Genomic DNA, 23,349 nt, shown 5'->3' with positions numbered 1-23,349 from the left:
AAAAAACCTATTAAAATATTATAAATAAGACAACATTCATAACTAGTATATTATTATATTTATTACACATATTTCCTCTCTTATTAATTTATGTATTTGTACACACTTTATCTCCTCTTGATACGGATGATCTAAAAGTTACATCTTAATAATTATTGTAAAAACTAAATTAGATAAATGAATAAAAATAAATACAAAAAAACACACAAGTGTAAGAGTATAAAGATTAAATGTTAATCTTATAATACTACTTGGACCTTGTAAAAACATTTACTTTATCACATAATTAATACATAAAAATATTATGAAATTACTACCGTGTTTCATTTTATAATAATTCCCTTTAAACTGAAATAATATATTAATATAAAATGTTTATTTTTGAATAGAAAAATGCATGTTTGATTTGCAAATACTTTATACCTCAGTGGATATCCCCACTAAGGTGTTTTGATGATCGTGTACCGTTAGCAAACCTTAAATAACTATAGTCGATGGAGCACGTTCGTTTTTAGCTTGTAGCTATATTGGCTTAGTATTTAGTATTATTATTTTGTTGAAATTGTGTACCTTTTCTAACCATAATTGATGTGCTTAAACCTTAAATAACTATAGTCGATGATGGAGCACTTTCCGACCTCGTACAGCTGTTTGTTTGGAGGTCGATATCATAATCTATATATATATGTGCATTTTTAATGCTTGACATGTTGGTGCAATACATCTTTAAATTGATTATGTGATGGAAAGAAAGGCTATTTCTTTTAATCATGATGTTCTTTTCATGCGCATGACCACCCTTTACCGTCCACTCATATTATATATATATTATAAATTTTTTACATATTTTTTATATTAAAAAATAAACATTAAGTTTAATTTAATCTTACAAAATTAATTAATAAAATAAAATTTACACTTATTTATTTATTAAATTGTTTTTATGTAAGATATCTAACATATTATTAAAAAATAAAAAATATCCTCCAATACATAAATACATCTTCAAGGGATAACTCAATTAAATCATAATAAATAAGAAATTATGTCATAAGTTTAGTGAATAAATAATTAAAATGAAGTTCTTCTAATTAATATACCATTCACTAATAAAATTATGAAAGTAAGTCCAAGTAAATTTAATACCATAAGTTTTGAAAACACTCTTAATCTTCCCTCAGCAATAATGATTATTTAAATTATTTACTTTGTCACTGTACATGTCGTGTGAAAACTTCAAGAATATAAAATAAAGAAGGAAGATTTGAATATATTTTAACTGAAAGAAAAGGAAGGAAAGTATAATCATACATGATATAATAAAAAGAAAAATATAAATAAAAACAAAATATGAGTTAATGAAAGTTTTTTTCTTTCTAAAGTTAACTGTATTAAAATTGCTAGTTCCAATTTTTTTTTCAATATTTTTATATTCAACGTCTAATAAATATATTAATATAATTCTTATAATGATTTTGTTAGTTTTGAATTAATAATGTTAAGTATTCAAATCATTAAAACCCCAAATTTTGATTATTACTATATTAGCCTTTCAAATTCATATAGATATACAACACTAAAAGTGATTTTTTTATTCTCAATTTATGAAAAAAAATCGTTATACTAATTTACATTTATTTACAAAGTATTATAATGACCAATTTTAAATTATAAATAATAGACAAAATCATTTCTTAAAAAACATCTAAATACCACATGCGCAACTACAAGATTTCTTCAATGTAAGAGAAGTCCTTGGAAAAATACAAAGAAAAAAAATTCTGTAAATAAATTCTTACAATAATTTTTCTTAATTTAATGTATTTTATTCTGTGAACAAAGTATTTTTGTGCTTATGAGCCAAAGTTTTTATACCAAAATATGTATTTTATTTATTATAAATTATTTTCTTTTGTAATGATACAACTTCTTCTTATCCATAAAAAACCAGTCAAAAATACCAAAGTAAGAGAGATTGACTCCCTTACTAATGGAATTACCCATTACATGACTCCTTTAGTCAATAATTTTATTAGAGTAAAAATATAAACTATTATATGAAGCTTTTCTAGAACAATTTTCATTAGAAATAATTTTCTAAGATTTGACATTAAATTTTTCAAAGATTTACTAGTATAAAAAGATTTTAACTCACGCATTTGACATCGATTTAGTTGTAACCGAAGCAAAAAATAGTGCAGTAGCCTTTTTGTAATTATCGCAAACGTATATGCCTTGGTTCAAAAAGAATTGATGTCTAAAACTAGCGCGGTGACACTTTTGTAATTATCACAAACGTATATGCCTCGATTAAAAAAGAATTGATGCCTAAAACTGACGCGGTGACGTTTTTGTAATTATCACAAAGGTCTATTACCTCGGTTGTTTACAGAATCGAGACATAAAATAGCTGAAATTTTTGTTTTTTATTTTTTTGAGAGGGTTTAGGCATCGGTTTTTTATAGAACCGAGGTCGTAGACCCTTATTGCCTCGGTTAAAAAAAATAACCGAGGTAATAACATGTGTTTAGGGTTAAATTTCGCGAACATAGGCATTTTCAGACAAAAGTTGCATCGCTCCTTTCTTTTCTGCCATTTTCTTTCGTTGGCGAAAGGGAGACTTCCTTCCTCTTCTTTGTTACGATGGAGGTGCGGCGCAGGGATCATCAATGGCACGACAGAGGCGCAACAGAGACGCGACAGAGACGCGGCGGGGGCGCAAGGGCGTGGTGGTCGTTCTTGTTCTTCCTCTTCTTCTCTCCATTTTGATTCGCAGTGAAGGAGGAAGCTTCCTTCCTCCCCTTTTTCTGATTTCGATTGGGTTGTTTTATGTTTGATTGATTCTCTGCAAGTGGTGGTGAGAGCACGCCGTCCTCGTTCTTTATTCTTGACAATTGGGAATCTTTGATAATGGTGGTGTGAGATGGAGCGATGAGTGTTGATGGATTGTAGCCAAGGGCTAACAACTGACCTGACAAATGGTGAAAATAAAAGAAAACATAAAAAAAAAGAAGAAAAAACCCCTCTATTGCCTCGGTTGGATTTGAATCGAGGCAAAAACACATCTTTTTGTCTCGCTTGTATATGTCTTGGTTACGTATAAGCGAAAATAACTGTTGTTATTTTCCTTTACTGTACTAGTTAACTAATTTTAAATATGTAAAATATTCGGATATATTTAGAAATATCTAACTTAATAATTACATTATCATAAATAATTAAAGAATAATGAAAGTTACATTACATATATAAACATTCAGAAAATTTAAAGATATTAGTTTAATTGAAAATGAATTTTACAAATACTAAAATTTATTTGATCAAACATTTAGATATCACTTCTCCATAATAAAACCACGTGCCTAAAAGTATCACTACTCCAAATGTTTGGTAGTTGACTTTAGCAACATAGCTAAGAATTTAGGCAAGTTGCATTTCAAGAAAGTGATCGTTCCCGAAGTGCGCACGCGTTGTCATGCTAGAAAAGTGAGACTCCTCCGTAGCCACTGACAAACTTTCAAGCTACACAAATTCAATTCTTATAAATCTAATATATCTTCTTCTTCGTTTTTGTCTATTTCTTTCCTTCTTCTCTATTATTTCAATGGATGTTTTCTGCTTCTAATTTTTTCTCTTATCTTTTATCTCCAATATACTTGTTGGGTTATCCAAACATTTGATATGATGTATTTTTTAGAATTGATTGGGAAGAAATAAAAAAGTTGATTCATATATAATAACATTCACAAATCTATTACTTTTAAATTTTGAGTTAAAAAATACTTTAAGAAAATGATTCAGGGATATTTAAAATATTTATCAACACCTTATTTGTTGATATCTTATTAGTGTCCAATTTTGTCTATTTCTCTCTTAAAAACACAATAATGATACTAGAGGTTGAAAATTGATAAACGTATACCTCCATGATGACAACATTTATTTACACATGTTGGTTAAACTAGTGTAGTGTTTTGGTTAAAATTGTTAGTTAACTTCGTATCTAATTCAACATGTCAATTGTAATACATATAAACATTAAAAGGTTTTCTGAAATCCCTATTGATGAATCCATGATTCCTCAAATTATGAAGTTAGAGAGACTCTTTCTAAAAGGATCACTAGGAGCATGACTAAAAGGGTAGTCTTTTCCCCATTCATTGCTTTGAGTTTGTTTACCATTTCTCTGTCTTTAGCATTTAACCTTGTATGTTTATTTTGTAGGTTTGTTAATGATACTTCCTCTTTTGAGGGTGTTACTTTTCTAGAAGAATGAAGGGTTTAGAGGAGCTTAACCTAAGGAGTCTTCTCACCATACCTTTTCTTTCGGAGTCCATATATGAAGTGGACTTTCACTTCTAGGTAACATTTTTATCTTTTAGATTTTCTTAATCCACTCAAACACTAACACCTTCTCTTCTAAAAATCAACATGATGACCTCTTATCACCTATAATGATTATAAATATTGTCATAACATGAAAAAATCAATTATGTTATGATTGAGAAACATGACATCCTACAATTTTTTTTTAAGACTACAGCACTTTAGTTAAATGAGTGGAATGTTTTGATTAAATTAATACAATTGGGTTAAATTTTAATTAAGTTGATGTACACGGTTTTAATGGTATGGTGTAAACTATCGATGCTCCTATAGAGGCTACATGGGTCATTTAAAGTGATTAGGGAGACCGTGTATTGACTTTCATAACAAAAAATAATGGAAGCATGAAAGTCATAGCTTTGATAATAAAACCTATTAAATTAAATTTGAAAAATTGCATTTATATAAATCATATTTAACCCTATCAAATTTAGATAAGACGAGTGTATAAGCTTGTATATAAGTTTGGATTGGAGTCTCTTTCATGTCCATTTAACAAGAGAATTTTGGCCACCACATAGCCTTCTAAAAAATGGAGAAATCAAGGTCTTCAGACCAAGTCGTTCTCTTCATCGACCAACATAATCCTAAACCATCATCCATGGAAGCAGAAAATCATCAAGAAAAACCCAGACACCCCATAAAAGTAAAAACCCTTAACCGTCTCAACTTCTCAAAACCCAAATCCCGAATCCAAGAGTACAACTATGTTCCCCGGAACAAGCTTGCAGCCTCTAAAGAAGAAGAAGATGACATTATCCAACCCACCTTCAAGCTCACTTCCAACGAAGAAGACGACGACGAAGATGACTGGAAATGGGACAAGGAAGAGATGGAAGAGGATGGCTCAGAGCATAGCACAAAATTGCACCAGAAGAAGAAGTTCAGAGTCAAGTGGAGGCTCCTGATGGAGTGGGCTTTGTTCCTCAATATATTGTCATCCTTGGTGTGTTCTTTGACCATATCTTCCATAACCAACATGCACGTACTGGGATTGGAGATTTGGAGGTGGTGTGTCATGGCAATGGTTACATTCAGTGGTCGTCTGGTTTCAGGTATATAAATATATTGACTTTAGGGTTTCAAAAACATTTCTACAGATAATTTAACTCGAGCTAACAAAAACTCATTTCAATGCAACAATTTATAATACAAACAGGGTGGCTAGTTGGTGTGATAGTGTTCTTCCTTGAACGAAACTTCATGCTAAGGGATAAGGTGCTGTACTTCATCTACGGGCTTAGGAAGAGCATAAGAAACTGTTTGTGGCTAGGCCTTGTGTTACTCTCCTACTGGAGCCTGGTATTCGACGATGTCCAGAAGAAGAACCACAAGTTTCTGAACAAGATGTTTCAGGCGTTGGTGGCAGTTCTGGTGGGCGCAACCATTTGGCTGGTGAAGATCGTGCTGGTGAAGATGCTGGCTTCTTCGTTCCACGTGACCACGTACTTTGACAGAATGAAGGAGAGTGTTTTCCACCACTACATTTTGGATACTTTGTCGGGTCCGCCGATGCAAGACGCGGAGGAGATATTGCGGCAGCACCACCTGACGGGGTCGAAGTCGATGCCTGCGAGGATGAAGATGAAGGAGGCGAAGAACTTGTACAAGTCGAAGAGATTTGGGTCGAGGAAGATCGACATGGAGAAGCTGAGAGAGCTCAGCATGGAGAGCCCTTCGTCTGCATGGAGTGTGAAGAGACTTGTTAACTATGTCAGATCTTCTGGCTTGTCCACCATTTCCAGAACTGTGGATGATTTTGGCAATGCCGAGTCTGAGATCAATAGTGAGTGGGAAGCTAGAAACTGTGCTCAGAGGATTTTCAAGAACGTTGCCAAGCCTGATGCCAAGTAAGTGCATATTCTGATTTTTTCTTTTTGTTTTTGGATATGTGTGTTATTTTCCTTCTTGAAGTATGTAATCTTTCTTTTTACTGGTTTAGGTTTTGAATCTATTTATCACAAAAGTTGGTGTTTTTGTTTACAGATATTAGGTATAGTGCTTTTTTAGGATTAACATGAAACAGAAAAGATTAAGTTGATATGAGATTTTCACTTACATATATCTGACTATTAACAATGTCTATTTATAATTCATACATATCTAAGTTTGTTTACTATTCCTCATTCGATTGTAGGCCATGTGTATGCAAAAAATATGGGTTAATCAACGTGAAAAGGAATTAGTCTCCAACAGTTTATATTAGGAACTCGGAAGAAAAGTTGCTGATATAACTTTAAGATTATGAGAAAAATGCTTTGAAACCATTATTGGAATTTTGATAGCGATGTGGATAGACACCATTTTTGAAACTCAAACTTTGTGGGTCGTTTTTTTTTTAATGTTAATGCAAGACTTTTAATTTATATTGAATTCCTAATATTTTATATTAGTTTTTTTAGATAAAAAAAATAAAACATATACAAATGTAGAAATACATGACGTATTCTAACTTATATAGAAAATTAAAAATTAAATAATTTTAAAATCTAAGTATAAATTAAATTTTACTTTAAGCAAAAATAATAAAATTAAATAACACAATCAAATTTTTTGTCGTAAAAGGCATCACTGTTTTCATTTAAAAGGACCTCCTAGAATGAGAAACTTAGGTGACACAAAATTTCTAAAGCCACTGAAAGTGGAAAACAATAGTGACTAAGGTACTTTTATAGAAAGGCTGTGCACTTGAGCCTTACAAATAAAGAAGTAATAAGAAGAGAGTGGGTGAGATTTGGACCATTGAGGGCATTTGAAGTGCACATTTATACAATTTGATTTTGTTTTTGTGGTGCATACTATCAGGTCTTAAAATATAGTAGAACACTAAGGTGTACATTTGTCGTTCATTTCGTACTCATCGTCAGTGGTCCATTAGTGTTGTGTTTCACTGCTTCTTTCATCGACCAATTTCCGTAATTGGTGCTCAGTGCCAATGCGTCATCATGCAGCAAGAGAAAAATACACCCACGCAATTTTTATTCCTTTTCTCTCTAATTTACGTTTTTTTAACGTATTTACCTGTAGATTTTCCTTCCCGTCCTTTGTAGCTGATACTCCTCTCATCAGTATTTTGATTATGTTTTCTTCGTCCAATGTAGCTGATCCTTGACAGAGAACCTACAAAATCATTCTGAAGTTAACGATATTTACAAAAACAATAAATATTACAATTATTAGATCAGATTTCATACTTTCCAAAATAGTATCTTTAGATTCCGTGTATCCTAATTTAAGGTTTTTTAATTAAAGACAGTATTACTTATGTTGGGTACCGATGTCACACGTCATGTTATGCATTGCTGACTGCACATTTAGCTCCCAGACTTGAGGTATTTTAACCCAAAGTCTTATTTTGCAAGACAAAGTTGCTGTGTTGGTATATACATCATAAAAATACATATTTTAAATAAAAACCAAATATTTGATATATAATAGACACATAAAAGTATTTACTTTTTCCCTCTACCCCAGTGTGTCTGCTGCAGAATAGTGGTGTGTCAGATCCATTATTTTGCAGCAGCAAAAGATGGTTCTGTTAAGATCTGGTGCAAAATATTCTAAATGTAGTGCGCAAGCAAAGCACTATTGATGGATTGTCCCACCAAGACCAGGTGTTTTGGATGGCTTGGTCGGTCTATTTTTCTTTAAGAATAAACTATTTCTTTTTAAGTTCCTAATTTTACCTCATTTATCTTGTGTTTTGATTCAACTACTTGAGACAAATCATTGTGCTAGTGCTTGACTTTTTTAATAAGCAATTAACATCTGAAAACAATTAATTAGCACCAAGTACATATATATATATTAACAGTGAATTAAAATATGGTAATTTGGAATTTATTGAAGGTATATTGAAGAAGATGATCTGATGAGATTTTTGAAGAGGGTTGAGATACACACCATATTTCCACTCTTTGAAGGTGCTCTTGAAACAGGACAGATAAGCAGGTCTTCATTCAGAAATTGGGTGGTAAGTTTTTACTGTAAAATAATTTTTGTAGTTAATAGAACTTTTCTAGTTGATTTTTATTTCTTTTAGTTTTTAAAAATGCTACTTGGTAAGCAAACTATTTTTTAATATATTTAAAACAACTTTTTAATATATTTAAATAGTGCTTTTATGAACATAAAACATGTTGTGTTGTGAAAAGTGTTTACCCTAACTTTTTTTTTCTTCATACAGAAAATCTATAGGTTTAAAAGAGTAAATTTGGGTTAGACACACAGTTAGCATTTTGTTATCAGTTAAGCACCTTAATTTACAACAGACGTGTCTGTCTGCAAGTGAAAAGAATAAAAAAGTGTGAATGTGTGGATCTTTTTCTAATTGTATAAAATTTGTATGTATAAACGATTTATTTGATCAGATTCGAGCATATTATGAACGAAAAGCCCTAGCACAGTCACTGAATGATACGAAAACAGCAGTGCAACAGCTTCACAAAATAGCAAGTGCAATTGTCAGTGTGATAATAATCATTGTGATGCTTTTGGTGATGGAGGTGGCCACTCTCAAGATAATATTGTTCTGCATAACACAAACAGTTCTCATAGGTGTTGCCTTCCAAGGTACCTGCAAGACTGTGCTGGAAGCCATAATCTTTGTCTTTGTCATGCACCCTTTTGATATTGGAGACCGATGCGTCATTGATGGAGTTCATGTAATTTCACAACCTTTTTTTCTGATATATATGCAAACAAATTTACTTTATTTGCTTGTGAACTTCAATTTTGTGCTTACTTTCACTGACAGATGATCGTAGAAGAGATGAATATCTTGACAACAGTGTTTCTTCGATATGACAACGAGAAAATTTACTACCCTAATGCAGTTTTGCTCTCTAAGCCAATAAGCAACTTCTATAGGAGTCCAGATATGAGTGATGCAATTGATTTCACCATCGATGTTTCAACTTCCATGGAGACCATCCTTGCCCTCAAGAAATCAATACAGATGTAAGTTCTTCAACCATAGATGAGTTTATTGCTTAACATTAAGCACCTTTTCATTTTGTTAATATCTGACATGAGTGATTATGATTTTAGGTACATTGAGAGCAAACCCAAGTATTGGAATCCAAAATACAGTTTGATAGCCAAAGGAATAGAGAATGTGGACAAGCTAAAGTTTGCGCTATGTGTGCAACACACTATCAACCATCAGAACTATGGTGAGAGAAACGTTAGGATAACTGAGCTTCTCTTGGAACTGAAGAGGATCTTTGAGATCCATGGTGTGAAGTATCATCTTCTTCCTCAGGAGATTCAGATCACCCATATGAATATTGAACATGGCAAAGTTCTGTTTCAATCATGAACGACATTCCATCGTTATGCATTTACCATGTATTACTACCCCACCAATATCACTTGTTAATTACTTATTTGCTTTCAAACATCAATTCTACTATATGCTCTAATTGCACTATGTTATAGAATGGAGTTGTCGTAGTGTGCACGGTTAATTTATGAATAAAAAATACCATATATTTTTTAATGGTAGGACATTTCTGTTTATATTTTTTTTTTGGCATGCATTATTGGAATAACTCTTCAATAAACATACTCATTTTCTATTTAGTGTATTTTTTATAGTGTTAAATAAGTTTATAATTTCTAAAACGTAAAATTAAAATTTCTCACCCTTTTAAAATTTGATATATTTTTGTTTTCAAACTTTAAATAAATGGAGTCTTCTTATTAATCTAATAATGTTATTGTTTTTTTCAAATGATAAACACGTTCTAGACTAATATTTGAACTAAAATGTATCAAGTAAATATCTCAAATGCTAACACGAAACGTCACTTGACACAAAAAATATATTAACGCAATTGGGTTAAAAAAACTATATCTATTCTTTTTAAATTTTGAAAATCAAAATGTATCCAAATTTGGGAAGAAATGGAATTATGTGACAAAATTTAGTAATTAAAAATATATTTAACCCTTTTATACAATACATTTAAACAGGAATATGTCAAACTGTGTAAATAACTCAATGTCAACTTGAAGCACTAGTTTACATGTAAATTTTTTTTAATATAATTGGGTTAAAAGAAGTATATTTATTTATTTTTAAAATTTGAATACCAAAACATATACAAATTTAGGAAGAATTACAATTTTGTGTGAAATTTTAGGAATTTAGAATATATTTAACCAATTTATACAAGACATTTGAACTAGAACATGTCAAATTGTATGAATAACTCAAATTCTAACTTAAACTTAAAATACCTTTTGACATCACTAGTGCAAAATCAGGATTCTAACGCGGCTTATAAGCTTCGGTTTTCACACAACCGAAGCATAAGAAAACGCGGTGACATTTTTGTAATTTCAATGATTTTATAGGCCTCAGTTCAAGGGGAACTGAGACATAATGACCTTATAGGCCTTGGTTTAAGGGGAACCGAGGCATAAAAGCCTGCAAAATCCTACGTGTCCCATTAAATTTTTGATTTTAAAATTTTTTTGAACACTTTAGACATCGGTTAAGCAGATAACTGAGTCAGTATCCCTTGATATTTTCTCACGCATGAGCGTCTTTCTCTCCCATCTCCCATTTCCCTTTACTTTTTCTTGTTTCTCTCTTCTCTACGCTCCAACCTTAACGTGCTTCCGCTGCAGCCACAACACAGCAACCACCACCAAGACGCTCGCTCAAGCCTTGGAATCGACCTTAAGGAGATCCCTTCACCTTCCTCCTTGTTCGCCGAAACCCTACCGGACTCCGTCACCGACGTCGTCCTCACTTATCACGAGGATCCCGTTGATGGCGTCGCAACACCAGAGGCGAAAGTCAGTCAAAACCTGATCGTTCCTACTCTGAGCCGTGTGAAGCTTCTTCGCAGGCTCACTGATGTTCTTGTGCACGTCCTCTCTGTCAGCTCTCCAATTGACTCTCCATTCTCAATGCGCCTCTCTATTTCCTCCAAATCTTTGTGAATGGAGTCTCTGTCGCTCGCGCTTGTCAAACCTTAAACAAATAACAGTGAGTGTTTAGCTGAGTGTTGAATTGGAAGAGTGAAAGATTGTGTGACTAACCTAATGAACGATCGACGCTTGCGCTTTGTTTCCCTTTTATGTCTTGCTTGTGGAGTTGTTTGTCGAAGGAGATCGACTTCGTAAACCTCTCCACTACATCCATCTCCACTGCGAGAGCCACCACAACCCACCGGAGCAGCAAACGCGAAATCAACCTGATGCATCCCATGAGCATCGACACACTTGTTGTAGAAGAAAGAAAGGGATCGTAGAGAGAAAGATGAAGAAGAGAAAAGTGAATCAAGAAAAGGGATTTAGGGTAGAATATCAAAATTTTTATACCGGTTATATTATCTAACGGGTGTAGAAATAGTTTTTCAACTTTAATTTTTGTCATAGCATTACTTCTATACCTATTATAAGTTCAACAAGTGTAGAAAAAATAATTTATTATACCTATTTCGAGTATAATCGGCACCACATCACTTTTTATACCTTATAAATTTTAATAGGTATAAAAAGTCGCTATAAAAAGCATATTTTGCACTAGTGTCAAAAACTATAAAATATATCTTATTCTCATAACTGAAGACAAGAAGGAACTCATTTAACAATTTAACATGTGCCTTTGAATGAGACATGATGTGAACTATTTTTTATTTTTTATATCTCCTTCTAGGACCATTTCATGCAACAATACGAGCAATTTAGTGAAAAAAATTTCAGTTTATCCATTTTTTGCCTTGATGTTAGTTGTACGAGAGTAAATGTTGTTACAGATATAGTTAAAGTAAACTTGAGCAGTGAGATACGCGGGAGAACTATGAGGTTTTATTTTCAATATTATTGGTCTTTTTGTAATGAGATTCTATGAATGTTGTAGGGTTACACTTGATTTATGAAGTTTTCTAAATTCATAAATAGAAGTTATTAATTAATCCATTTTTTGCAATGATATCAAAGTTAAGTTTTCAAAAGTTTTTTGTCAACTCATGGCATCCCAAAATTGGGGTGTGGGTTTTTCCCATCCTCGAGCTTAGTTGGATGCCTTGTGCAGAGAGAAAGAGAGAAGGAGAAAAAGGGTTTCGTTTCAAGGAACTTGCGTTTTCCCATTGTAATTGTTGTTGCTACCTCGAGCTCAATTCGTTGTTGAATTCATTATGGGTGTGGGTTTGCCCCGACCTTGAGCTCGACTGGACGCATTGATCAGAAAGAAAGGGAAAAATGTTTTGTTGCCCTAACTTTGAGCTCAGCTGGACGCGTTGTTCAGAGAAAAAAAAGGAAAGAGGGATGCATTTTGCTTTGAATATACTACTGCTGTGCTCAATGTTGGTTGGGATTGGATTTCATTAATTTAGAAAATGAGCTAGCTCGTCTCATCCCGTCACAACCTGCACGGACTACAGATTATGCAGATTGGGCTAATGCAAGCCAGCAAGTTCAAAAGTTCAACCCATTCTATGATTTTGATTATAGGCTTGCAGACCGGCATGACCTGTTATGCATTGCCATTCTTAAAAATGCATTAATTTTTCACACATGTTTATATCCAAATGTTTTTGTTAAATTCTTAAATAACAAAGAGAAAAATCTTATTTATATAACAAAATAATAACCAGATAAGTACTAAACTACATTTGAATTATTAACAAAATAAACACTTATCACAATTATTATTTTATGACATTTAAGATGTTATTGTGTTTTATAGAAGAAAATAAAGAGTACGCAATGAAACAATTGTAGAAAAAATATAAATGTATCCACTTAATGCTTCTCTTTTCACTTTATTATTGAATTTTTTCAAATGAAGAGAAAATCAAAAAATAATTTTAGCCAAATATAAAACTCAATTCAATTTAATACATCATTTGGTCCCTAATTTTAGGGGTTTTGTTCAAAGTAATTTTACCTTTTAAAAAAGTTCAGTAAGACCCCATATTTTGTTAAAAAATGTTCAATCTGGTCCTTTCCGCTCACGCCGTTAAAAACATAATGGTGCAAATGTCACCGTGGCATATCATAAAAGCACGTGGCACACGTTAATAGGTGGACTTAAATGATTTTTTAATTTTAAAAAAAAAAGTCTCTGCCACGTCATCATCATCATCTCCAGACAAACCCTAATTTCTCTCCAAGAAACCCTAGCCGCCGCACCATCCAGCCTCGTCACTGCCATCCTCGCCGGCAGCCGTCCTCTCCAACACATCATGCGCCACCACCAAAGCGTCTTCTCCCTTCTGTTGCACCTCCATCACCTTCGCATCTCACCTTCGTTCTCGCGCCACCACCCAACGCGATCCCTTGCTATGCCGCGACGACCAATCTTCACCATTTTCACCCTCGCACCGGCCAAATCGTCGTCGCACCAGCAACACTGTCGTCCAATCTCCACCACAGAATCGTCCACCACTAACCACCAACCAAATCGCCAGTTGCTGCAGATTGTGAATCGTCACTTTTCTTCATCACTAATCGCGTCGCTGCTTGCCTCCACCTGTAACCACAATCAGACCTGCAAGCAAACCATGGAGACCTAGGGTTTCTCGCGTTCTCCTCGCATAACTTTGGTGGTGGCATGTGATGCGTTGGAGAGGACGGCTGCCGGCGAGGATGACGGTGACGACGCTGGATGGTGTGGCGGCTAAGGTTTCTTGGAGAGAAGTTAGGGTTTGTCTGGAGATGGTGATGATGACGTGGCATTTGCACCGTTATGTCTTTAACGGTATGAGCGAGATTGAACATTTCTTAACGAAATATGGAGTTTTGCTGAAGTTTTTCAAAATGTAAGATTACTTTGAACCAAACCCCTACAAATAGGGACCATGTATTAAACCTATAATTAACAAGAATTAAATGAAAATTTATAGAGATAATGTTTAAATAATCATAAAGCTCACATATTGTAATTATATTTTATTTTTTGAAAAAAATAAAAATGTTGTGAAGAAATAAATTGTTTTTACAAGAAAATGTATATTTAATTAAATGTACGCCATTTGAGACTGAAAACTTCGGGCACTAAATTTTTATAATCACAAATTAGCTACCAATTTCTTATGATATATGGACACAAATATTTTGAATAATAAATTCTCATAATCTGATAAGATTGCTTAATTTAAAATTTATAAAATTGGAGTGTACTTTACTGTAGAGAAATATTGAGAGTTTGGTGGGAGAAGAGGAGAAAAAAAAACAAGAGAGGGTAGGAATTATCGGAAAGTTTGACTTTATTGGCTTGCGTTGGGTTTGGTGACAGAGAGAAGAGAGAGAGGGAAACTCTGGATTTCACCTCCTACCGTCCTTCGTGACGGTCCTCTTCCTTCGACCTCTTCAGGTTCTTCCTTTTCTCTTCTTCTTGTCTTCATTCTTTGCAGATCCGATTCGAATTTAATTGCATTCATGCCCCCTCTATTCATTCAGAATGGTTTTCGTTTCATGGTGTGGGATTGATTGAACATTCTTGTGGGATATTGCAGAGGAGGCTGAGTGTGGGTTTCTTGATGCATTTTATAGATTAACTAGGGTTTCGATTAGAGATTGGATTCTCTTGTGAAAGTTCATTCATGTCGGTTTTAATGGTTTTCAACTTCGATGCTCTTTAGGGAATTTAATGGGCGCATTGTTTTCTAGATGAATTGGCGCGTCTTGAATTCTCTGGATTTTTTCGTTGGGCTTGATTCGAATGGTACTGATTGTTCTTTTGCTTTGCGTTCTGCGTGCGTTGGTAGGATTTGGCCAAGAATGTGATTGATTTTTATTATATGTTTAGGCTCTTATGATTGGATCCCTCATCCTTGTGATGCTTTTTATTTTTTATTTTTTTGGGTTTAAATATTGGAGTGGGTTTGTCTTTGAAGCGCAACTGAGAACTCAGTTCTGTCTTAGGTGAAAAATTTTCAATTTTGATGCTCTCTTGAATTCCTGGATTATATGTTTGTTTTGTAGGTAAATTGACATGTGATGATGCCTGGAGGGTAGCTATTTGGCTAGTACGGATGTTTGGAAATGGTTTTTGAAGTAATTATGGATTTTGCGTTCTGCCCGTAATCATAATTGAATTTGGTACTTGCAAATTAGTAATGTTTGTTCTCTCCATTATAACTTGTTTGATTGTATTTTTATACATAGTTTTAGTATTTAGTTGATATACTGGCTTATTTGTCTGGTAACTTTTCTACCACAGGAAAAATTGAAATTTCTAATGGATTTCAAATTTTAACCTTTAGCAACAAATTAGAATTAGAAAGGAAAAATGTTTAATTTGTCGTTGATGATGCACACTCTTTGATTTTGATTTTCATATAGAATTGCCATTTCTGTTTTTGTTGAGATTTCTATCTTTGTCGGCCATTTGCATTGTACAATGTAGAGTATTAATCTAATCAGATGTTTTCTCATGTTCTATAATTGCAGGGTGATCTTGATTTGAATCTTGAGGTTCCTGGTACATTTTTTGAGACATGGAAAGGATTTGTATCTTGCCAAGTTGCTTCCACTATTGGTTGCTTTTATCCCAACAAGTGCTTGACCGCCAATTCTTCATCCATAGAGATTTTATTCTTGTTTCTTTTGTCAATTGCACCTAGTCTTTTGTTCTACGTTAATGATCGGCACAGTGTACTCAATGCTTGTTTCTTCTGAGACCAGTGCAGCATCTTTGGGGAACACGTATGAGTAAGAACTTATTTGTCTTTGGCTGCAACCTTCAAAAAATGTTGTTTCTTAATAGGTGTTCCTTTCACAGTGCACTCCTATCCCAATATCCTGTTGAAACATCTGTAAAATCTACTTCTGGGATAAGAGATTCATCAGGGAACAGTTGTTTATCACACCTTCACCTGTTTTAACCTACTGATGTTTAACTTAACTTATCTTTGTTTTACAGGGCTGAAGTATATGGATTAATGTGTGAATTTTGGATGCCTGCTTCTCAAGTATTAGATAAGCAACTGCCTTGAAGAACTGTAGACAACACTTAGTTACAATTGATGTGTTGTTGTTTCTAATGGATATTGGTGGCAACAAAATATTTTTTACCTGACAATTCTGAAACTATGTAGATTAGATGAAGTGGCTATTATTGAACTCCTCAAGTCTTGGGTCGTGATGAGTTTAGCAGAAGATGAATGTTGCTTTGATCAATCATTCTGAAACTATGTAAATAAGTTCTCCAGGACTTGCTTGATTCTACCACATGCATCTTGCTACCACTACAAAGCTGTGGGACTATTAATCAATAAGGCTATGCTGTCCTTGCATAAACAATTTATGTTTTTTATATCATTGCCATGACAGTGAATTGACAGTGAACTTTGCCGGACCATCTCATCTGTCAACATTTTGTACATTTTTATTGGCATTGTTTGCTAGGGATAAATGCCATCTATCTTTATCTTGTTTGCCATTTCTTTTTGAATAAGAGCTGCTTTGGGTTCTTTGGGAAAATGGAGAGGTGAGTATTTGTTTCTCAAGCCAGAAGTTGTTATTCCCTCTTTTTAACTGTTTAATATCTTCAATGTTTTTCTCCTTTCCTTGAACACAGGTACAAGTTAATTAAAGAAGTTGGTGATGGAACATTTGGGAGTGTTTGGAGAGCCATTAATAAGCAAAGTGGTGAAGTTGTAAGTATGTTTTGAGTTGAATGGTATATGAAGTTCCATTGTTTGTTTTATCTAATTTGTCATAAAATTCCAGGTTGCAATAAAGAAAATGAAGAAGAAATATTACTCTTGGGAGGAGTGTGTAAACTTGAGAGAAGTCAAGGTATCACATTTTGATCTTTCCTTAGTGTTATTATCCATATATTTATTCTCTTATTTCTCCTATGGCAGTCATTGCGAAAAATGAACCATCCAAATATTGTGAAGCTGAAGGAAGTTATTCGAGAATGTGACACTCTGTGCCTTGTTTTTGAGTATATGGTGAGTGGCTGGATTTTGTGGCATATTTGGTGGTTCATGTAAAGCCTAGTACTAATTTTTTAAATTCATATTGGGTAATCTAGGAATACAACCTGTACCAACAAATGAAAAACAGGGAAAAACTGTTTTCTGAAAATGATGTCAGAAATTGGTGTTTTCAAGTTTTCCAAGGTTTAGCTTACATGCACCAGCGTGGATACTTTCACCGTGATCTGAAACCAGGTACGTAATTATCATATGATACCAGTGTGTTAGTATGTAGCATGATGGAATAATAGGGTTCCGTTTATATTATACAGTTTGGAATGGATGTAACGTTAGAATTTTATTCTCTTATTGCTAATTTTTTTCCTTTTTGTTATCTATTTTAATAATAATTTTTAAATGCAGCTTGCTGGTTAATTGAATTGAAAATCATGACAAATTAAGATTTACATATATCTATTACTCTGCAAAATTCTGCTGTCTTGACTTGAGGTATACTTCTTGTTGCAGAAAACTTGCTGGTCACCAAGGATGTCATTAAGATTGCTGATTTTGGCCTAGCCCGAGAGATCAGTTCACAACCACCCTATACTGAGTATGTCTCCACACGGTGGTATGTTTTTTCAACTCAATACTTTATTATTATTGTAAATGTATAATGCACTATTTCATATGCATTTAATTTCATAGTTATTATGACTTCTGATTAGGTATCGTGCTCCTGAAGTCCTACTTCAGTCCCATTTATATGGATCTAAAGTCGGTAAGTTTCTGATTTGAGTAATTGTTATTTATGGTAACTTATGTTTTACCAAAATATTATGGTCTAAAGTCTAGACAATACATTACTTAAGTGTCAAGTACCATACATTTATGGATTTTCTTTCATCTTGTAGATATGTGGGCAATGGGTGCTATTATGGCTGAGTTGTTCACTCTACGTCCTCTATTCCCCGGTACTAGGTATTAACCTCTCTCCATTCGTGAAACTTCCCATATGATGATATGTTTAGTTAGATATAGCTAATTGATCTATATTAGGGAATTCGCTAATACTTGGTTCCAAGTGCATGACTGAATACTTCTTTGCAAATTATTTGGTTTCAATCAAATTGTCATTAGTTTATGGCATAACATACATAATTTCATATTAGTGACATACTTCTCTACAGTATCAAATTTACTGATTGGACTTTTAAATTAACATGTTTCATTATTTCTGTACACGCAGTGAAGCAGATGAAATCTACAAAATATGCAGTGTAATAGGTAGTCCCACAACTGAATCTTGGGCAGATGGACTCAAGCTTGCCAGGGATATCAACTATCAGTTTCCACAGGTTCTTTTCCTACTTTTGTTGTTTCCGTTTTTATGTTTTGCTTTGAGAGTGCTAGATACTAATTATTATGCAAGTTGTGAGATGTGCTATTTTATCTGTTTTCAGTGTGCTGGATAATTTCAAAGTCTTTTGTTTAGTCTTTTTATCCCCTTAAACTGTTGTCTTTTGATATTATGTATATTAAGATCAATATTTTCTTCCTTAAATAGTTTCTTATGTTTAAATTCTGCAGCTTGCTAGTGTACATCTCTCTGCTCTGATCCCATCCAGAAGTGATAGTGCAATTAACCTTGTTAGCGTGAGTAGTTTTGCTTTTATTACACTGTAGTTTAGTCTTGCCCCCCCTTTTTTAGCTAACGGAGTGCTATGTACTCATTTTTCTGTTTGCATTACATTTTTGTAGTCACTTTGTTCATGGGATCCCTGCAAGAGACCAACAGCATCAGAGGCCCTTCAACATCCTTTCTTTCAGGTTATCTTTTAACAAATCCTTAAATTTTATATCTTTAATCACACGACTATATGTTAACTTCTGTAATTGGGCTTTAAATATTTTTTGCTTTTTGATTTGTTTAGAGTTGCTTTTACATCCCTCCATCCCTTCGCACAAGAGCTGTGGCCAGAACTCCTCCATCTGGTTTGTAGTTAAATTTATATTATTTTCTAAGGAATGGCTTATGCTTCAATTGGAAGGGATACCAAACTCCTTGTTTATTTTGTTGCAGCTGGGACCAGGGGTTCACTGGACCGTCAGGGACTCAAGAGATACTCTAGTGCTTTGCCTAATACAAAATTCACAAACAATTTTTCTTCCCCTAAATTACATGCTTCTATAGCTTCAGGTGATATAATTGGTTTCAGCCATATTCAGGTTCAATACATGCTGCATGTTTTTATTCCAGCTTTTGTAGATCTGAGTCGTATAATTCTTTGTTAGTTAGAAATATCAGTTGGTGCTTAAGCTGGGAAATCTCCATCAGACATGACTACATTGTTTAAATTGCTACTTCTTTATATCTCAATAAAGGAAACAAAGTAATAACCATCAATATCCTTTTACTAGAATGGATAAAACATAGTTTTATTGTAAATTACTTTTATTAATCTAACCTTCAATGCTCTGGCCTATTGGCACTTTTGGGTCCCTCCTTCCATCTCTGATTATTAGACTATTCTACGTTCCATCATACTCCTTGTTGTAGATTATGTGCTTGCTTATCCCAACTATCTGTAGATCTGAATCATTATTATTCATTATGGTTTAGAAATATCTGTTGGTGTTTAAGCTGTGCGAAATCTCTATAAGATATTACTACATTGTTTAAATTGCTACTTTATATCTCAATAATGGAAACAAAGTAATAACCATCAATAGCCTTTTTCTTGAATGGATAAAACTTTTAGTCCTATTGTAAATTACTTTTATAGATGAAAATCTAAAACTTCCACGGTCTGGCCTATTGACTTTTTGGTTCTCCCTCCACTAATTGTTAGACTATTCTATGTTTTATCATACCTCTTGGTGGAGATTATGTACTTGCTTTCCGATGTTATTCCTAATCCAGTCCTGTGTTGTGTCCACTCATCTATCGTAATTTTTTTATGTTGACCTTTTTTATATTGGTGGGTTTTCTGTTTAGCATTCTGTCCTGTACAAACATTTAAAGTCGTACTGTGCTAATTATTTTTCTTAAACTTGGGTGGTACTTTTCTATTACACGACACCGTGAGGCATTACTCCATTTTTTTTTATTTTCTTTAAATTCTAATGCCTCCTATATTTGGTATGGTATGATCTCCAGTTCTCTCATAAGTTCAAATCAAATGTACCACCAACTAAAATTACATTCCACGTATTTGATCTTCTATCAAACAAAAGCCCTGCTCTTTTGAATATATAGTTTCTATTTATTCCTTTCCAGTCTCAAAGCAATGAAATTCTAGTTGCAGCTGGGATTTTTTATGTTCTTGGAAAGTGGAGAAAATAGGCCCTCTTTTTAGTGGCATGCTGTGTTTCACATGTGCAAAGAGCATGGAACTCATTTATTTCTGAACATTACAGGTGTGCAACGGAAGTTGGATTTGGCAACCGAGGTGAGTTGTTCACTCTTTCTACTTTTGTCCTTTCCCATTGTGCTTACTAACTCATGCCCTTCCTACCCACGCCGTCTTCTTTTTACTCATTGAATCTCTGGTTCCCACCCATACCTTTTCACTCTTTGAATATGTGGGGCTATGCATTAAGACAGTTCAAGATCTCACAAATCTGACTCCTCTTTGGCCTTTGCTCCTTTTTGGTGGTGTTACTATATTGGACTTGTTTCTCGTTAAATTTTGTTCAGCTAAAATTCTTTTGTTTCTTCTAAAGGATGGAATTAAGAGCAAGAAGTCATTGAAGACTACTCAACAATCAAAATATCGATTTCCAGGAAAAGAAAGCCCGAGTAAGCCTTTTAATACTCTAATAATCACTTTCATTTAAGCACGAGTTAAAGCTGATTTTGATTTGTAATAATGTGTTTGGCAGCTTCTATGAACAAGGGAAGGACTGCACGCGGGGTTTCAGAAAGCGCCGAAAAGTTGGCCAATATGTCCATCGGTTCGCGAAGACAGTCGATGGGACAAAGCCGTCCATCGCCTGCAATGAAGGCGGGAGTCAATTGTATATCTGAATCTGGAAACTTCATACTCAGATCCGGACAACAAAATCCAACAACTGAGAGAAGTTTGACTAGAAAAGTTGCTGGCTGAGATGACTTTGGAGAATCTTCGATAGATCCATATTTTAAATTGTGCCAATACACATCGATAGATCCATATATTATGGGTTTGCACCTGCCCTGCTGAGTTGGTGATGGTTTTCGTTACTATTACTGGTTTTTTCATATAGATTTCATTGACACACCATCAGTCGTGCCAAAGTGTTTATATAAAAGCTTCTTCATTAATGGTGCTCAACAAGTTCCAGTGTCACCCTCACTCTGTTTGATGTGTGTTCACTGAATATCCCGACATCATTTTTTTATTTTATTTTAAGAATCAGGTTTTCCAAAATTATAAACCTCAATATTCTTTATTGTTTTCTCCATAAATGTATTTTATTTAACCACTAAATCTTTAAACCGTGTTTTCCATTATGCAGTTCCTCATCTTCATCTATGCGTGTACATCTATTGAGAATAGCACTTTTCTTTTCTGAAGAGTCAGTATGTTTTAGCGGATAAAATTGTTGTTGAACGTCTATTAAGATTAAACAACTTAATAACGTATTTAATTATTTATTAATTTTAGTTCTTTAAGGAACATGCATATGCTGGCTGGCAGACACAGTAATTAAGGGCCATCATTGGTTGGTGTAAGGGGCAATCCCATGATTTAATATTCTTTAGACCCAACCATTGTTGGTTAAACCTTTATAAAGAAAGTGATTTAATAGAGCATAGAGTTGCTAATCAGAAAATGTTTAACGACAAACAAACTCATGCAAAGCCTAAGGACGCTTAAGAAAACCAAAGCTTTTTTTCTTCATATGGATTTTCTTTATGTAGAGTTGAGAAGAAGAGTCCTTGCAAATTTGTAACCATCGAGACTCTTCTTTAGTTAGAGCATGATTTAAAACTTTGAAACACATTAGGTAGTTGCAAAGTGTTGGACTTGATATAGTTGGTTGACTTTACAATATTGATATCCCACTTTTTTTTAGAAAAATTGCTTGTATGATGCTTTTGTTCTTAGGAAAATCTTGATGTTGACAAAAAACTTGAGATTCTCTTGAAAAAACGAAGTGCATATTCTCTACAAATATAAAATAAACATTTATTAGTTTGATATATATTATGAAATGTTTAAGGATTATGTTTGTCTAACAAAATATACTTATTGTCTCCTCAGATAAAAGACCATTAGATTATTTATACTGATTAGTGTTTTTTCAAGAAAAAAACTTATCGGATGAAAAACATATATACAACGTTTGTGCCTATCAAACTAAATACACGACAAACAACACATGCATCCATTTAGCCACTCAACTTGTGTTTGTTGGGTTACACTAGGCACTTTTCATTTGACATGATATATTAAAATTATATGTTATACTTGTTTTTTAAGCTTATAATCAAAATCAAAAAATGATTTGTTAAACTTGGATATAACATTTGTACTTTCGTGTTTTTGTGAATTGTTATGACTCTTGATTGCACTTAGAAATACATCATCATCCTTCTAAGATTTCCTCCTTCAAGATTATTTTGGATACTACTCTTCAACAAGGAAGGTTTGTAACGATTATTTTCTTCACCTCCCATTCTCTACGTTCATTGGAGGAATGATGGTGTTAGTGTTGGTGTAAGTGTTATTGTTAGTGTTATTGTTGAAAATAGGAAAAGAGATTGTGTAATGTAATGACGGCTTAACATTTATAGGAGTGGTTCTTTGACAAAAATTCAGAAGTTATATAAGAACTTACATGCAAGAAGATACATTATTGAAGGACTAATTTTCGTAACATTTTATTAAGAGACCTACCAACCATTGGCTCAATCTTTCAGGACCAAATTCAGCATTTATTCTTATTTTATAGTTCGATTATTACAAGTTATGCGAGACTTATATCATATTAGATGTGGTCTTAAAAAGGGGACAATGTATTTTATTGTAATTTGAGTTTCAAAACTAATTTTTAAAAATAGGAATATTTAACTTGTTTTTTATTTATT

General features: G+C 33.5%; 2 protein-coding genes across 10 annotated transcripts; both read left to right on the top strand.

Moving 5' to 3' along the window:
• The first annotated feature begins 4,866 nt into the window (after positions 1 to 4,866).
• LOC108338860 (mechanosensitive ion channel protein 10) lies at positions 4,867 to 9,817 on the top strand. The gene is made up of 6 exons (XM_017575911.2): positions 4,867 to 5,441; positions 5,546 to 6,236; positions 8,236 to 8,359; positions 8,757 to 9,050; positions 9,143 to 9,345; positions 9,436 to 9,817. The coding sequence occupies exons 1-6, from the start codon at positions 4,919 to 4,921 to the stop codon at positions 9,704 to 9,706; spliced, it is 2,106 nt and encodes a 701-aa protein (XP_017431400.1). The 5' UTR covers positions 4,867 to 4,918; the 3' UTR covers positions 9,707 to 9,817.
• A 4,687-nt stretch (positions 9,818 to 14,504) lies between these two features.
• LOC108319091 (cyclin-dependent kinase F-4) lies at positions 14,505 to 21,592 on the top strand. Of its 9 annotated transcripts, none has more exons than XM_052878462.1 (20): positions 14,548 to 14,719; positions 14,988 to 15,070; positions 15,331 to 15,402; positions 15,799 to 16,059; positions 16,271 to 16,542; positions 16,928 to 17,006; positions 17,080 to 17,148; positions 17,217 to 17,306; positions 17,390 to 17,528; positions 17,802 to 17,904; positions 18,002 to 18,054; positions 18,188 to 18,254; positions 18,523 to 18,631; positions 18,864 to 18,929; positions 19,035 to 19,103; positions 19,208 to 19,268; positions 19,357 to 19,473; positions 20,694 to 20,725; positions 21,000 to 21,075; positions 21,159 to 21,592. In XM_052878462.1, exons 5-20 carry the CDS (start codon positions 16,508 to 16,510, stop codon positions 21,380 to 21,382), a joined length of 1,389 nt encoding a protein of 462 aa, XP_052734422.1. In that variant the 5' UTR covers positions 14,548 to 14,719; positions 14,988 to 15,070; positions 15,331 to 15,402; positions 15,799 to 16,059; positions 16,271 to 16,507; the 3' UTR covers positions 21,383 to 21,592. The 9 variants fall into 9 exon arrangements, with proteins under 9 accessions (XP_017405617.1, XP_052734422.1, XP_052734417.1 ...); XM_052878457.1 differs by having other exon boundaries at positions 15,331 to 15,447; XM_052878461.1 differs by lacking the exon at positions 14,988 to 15,070.
• Positions 21,593 to 23,349: the final 1,757 nt, after the last annotated feature.

Source organism: Vigna angularis, chromosome 1 (assembly GCF_016808095.1).
Source record: "Vigna angularis cultivar LongXiaoDou No.4 chromosome 1, ASM1680809v1, whole genome shotgun sequence".
Classification (NCBI taxonomy): domain Eukaryota; kingdom Viridiplantae; phylum Streptophyta; class Magnoliopsida; order Fabales; family Fabaceae; genus Vigna; species Vigna angularis.
The sequence above is the reverse complement of the archived record's forward strand: the minus strand, read 5'-3'. Positions and strand labels throughout refer to the sequence as shown.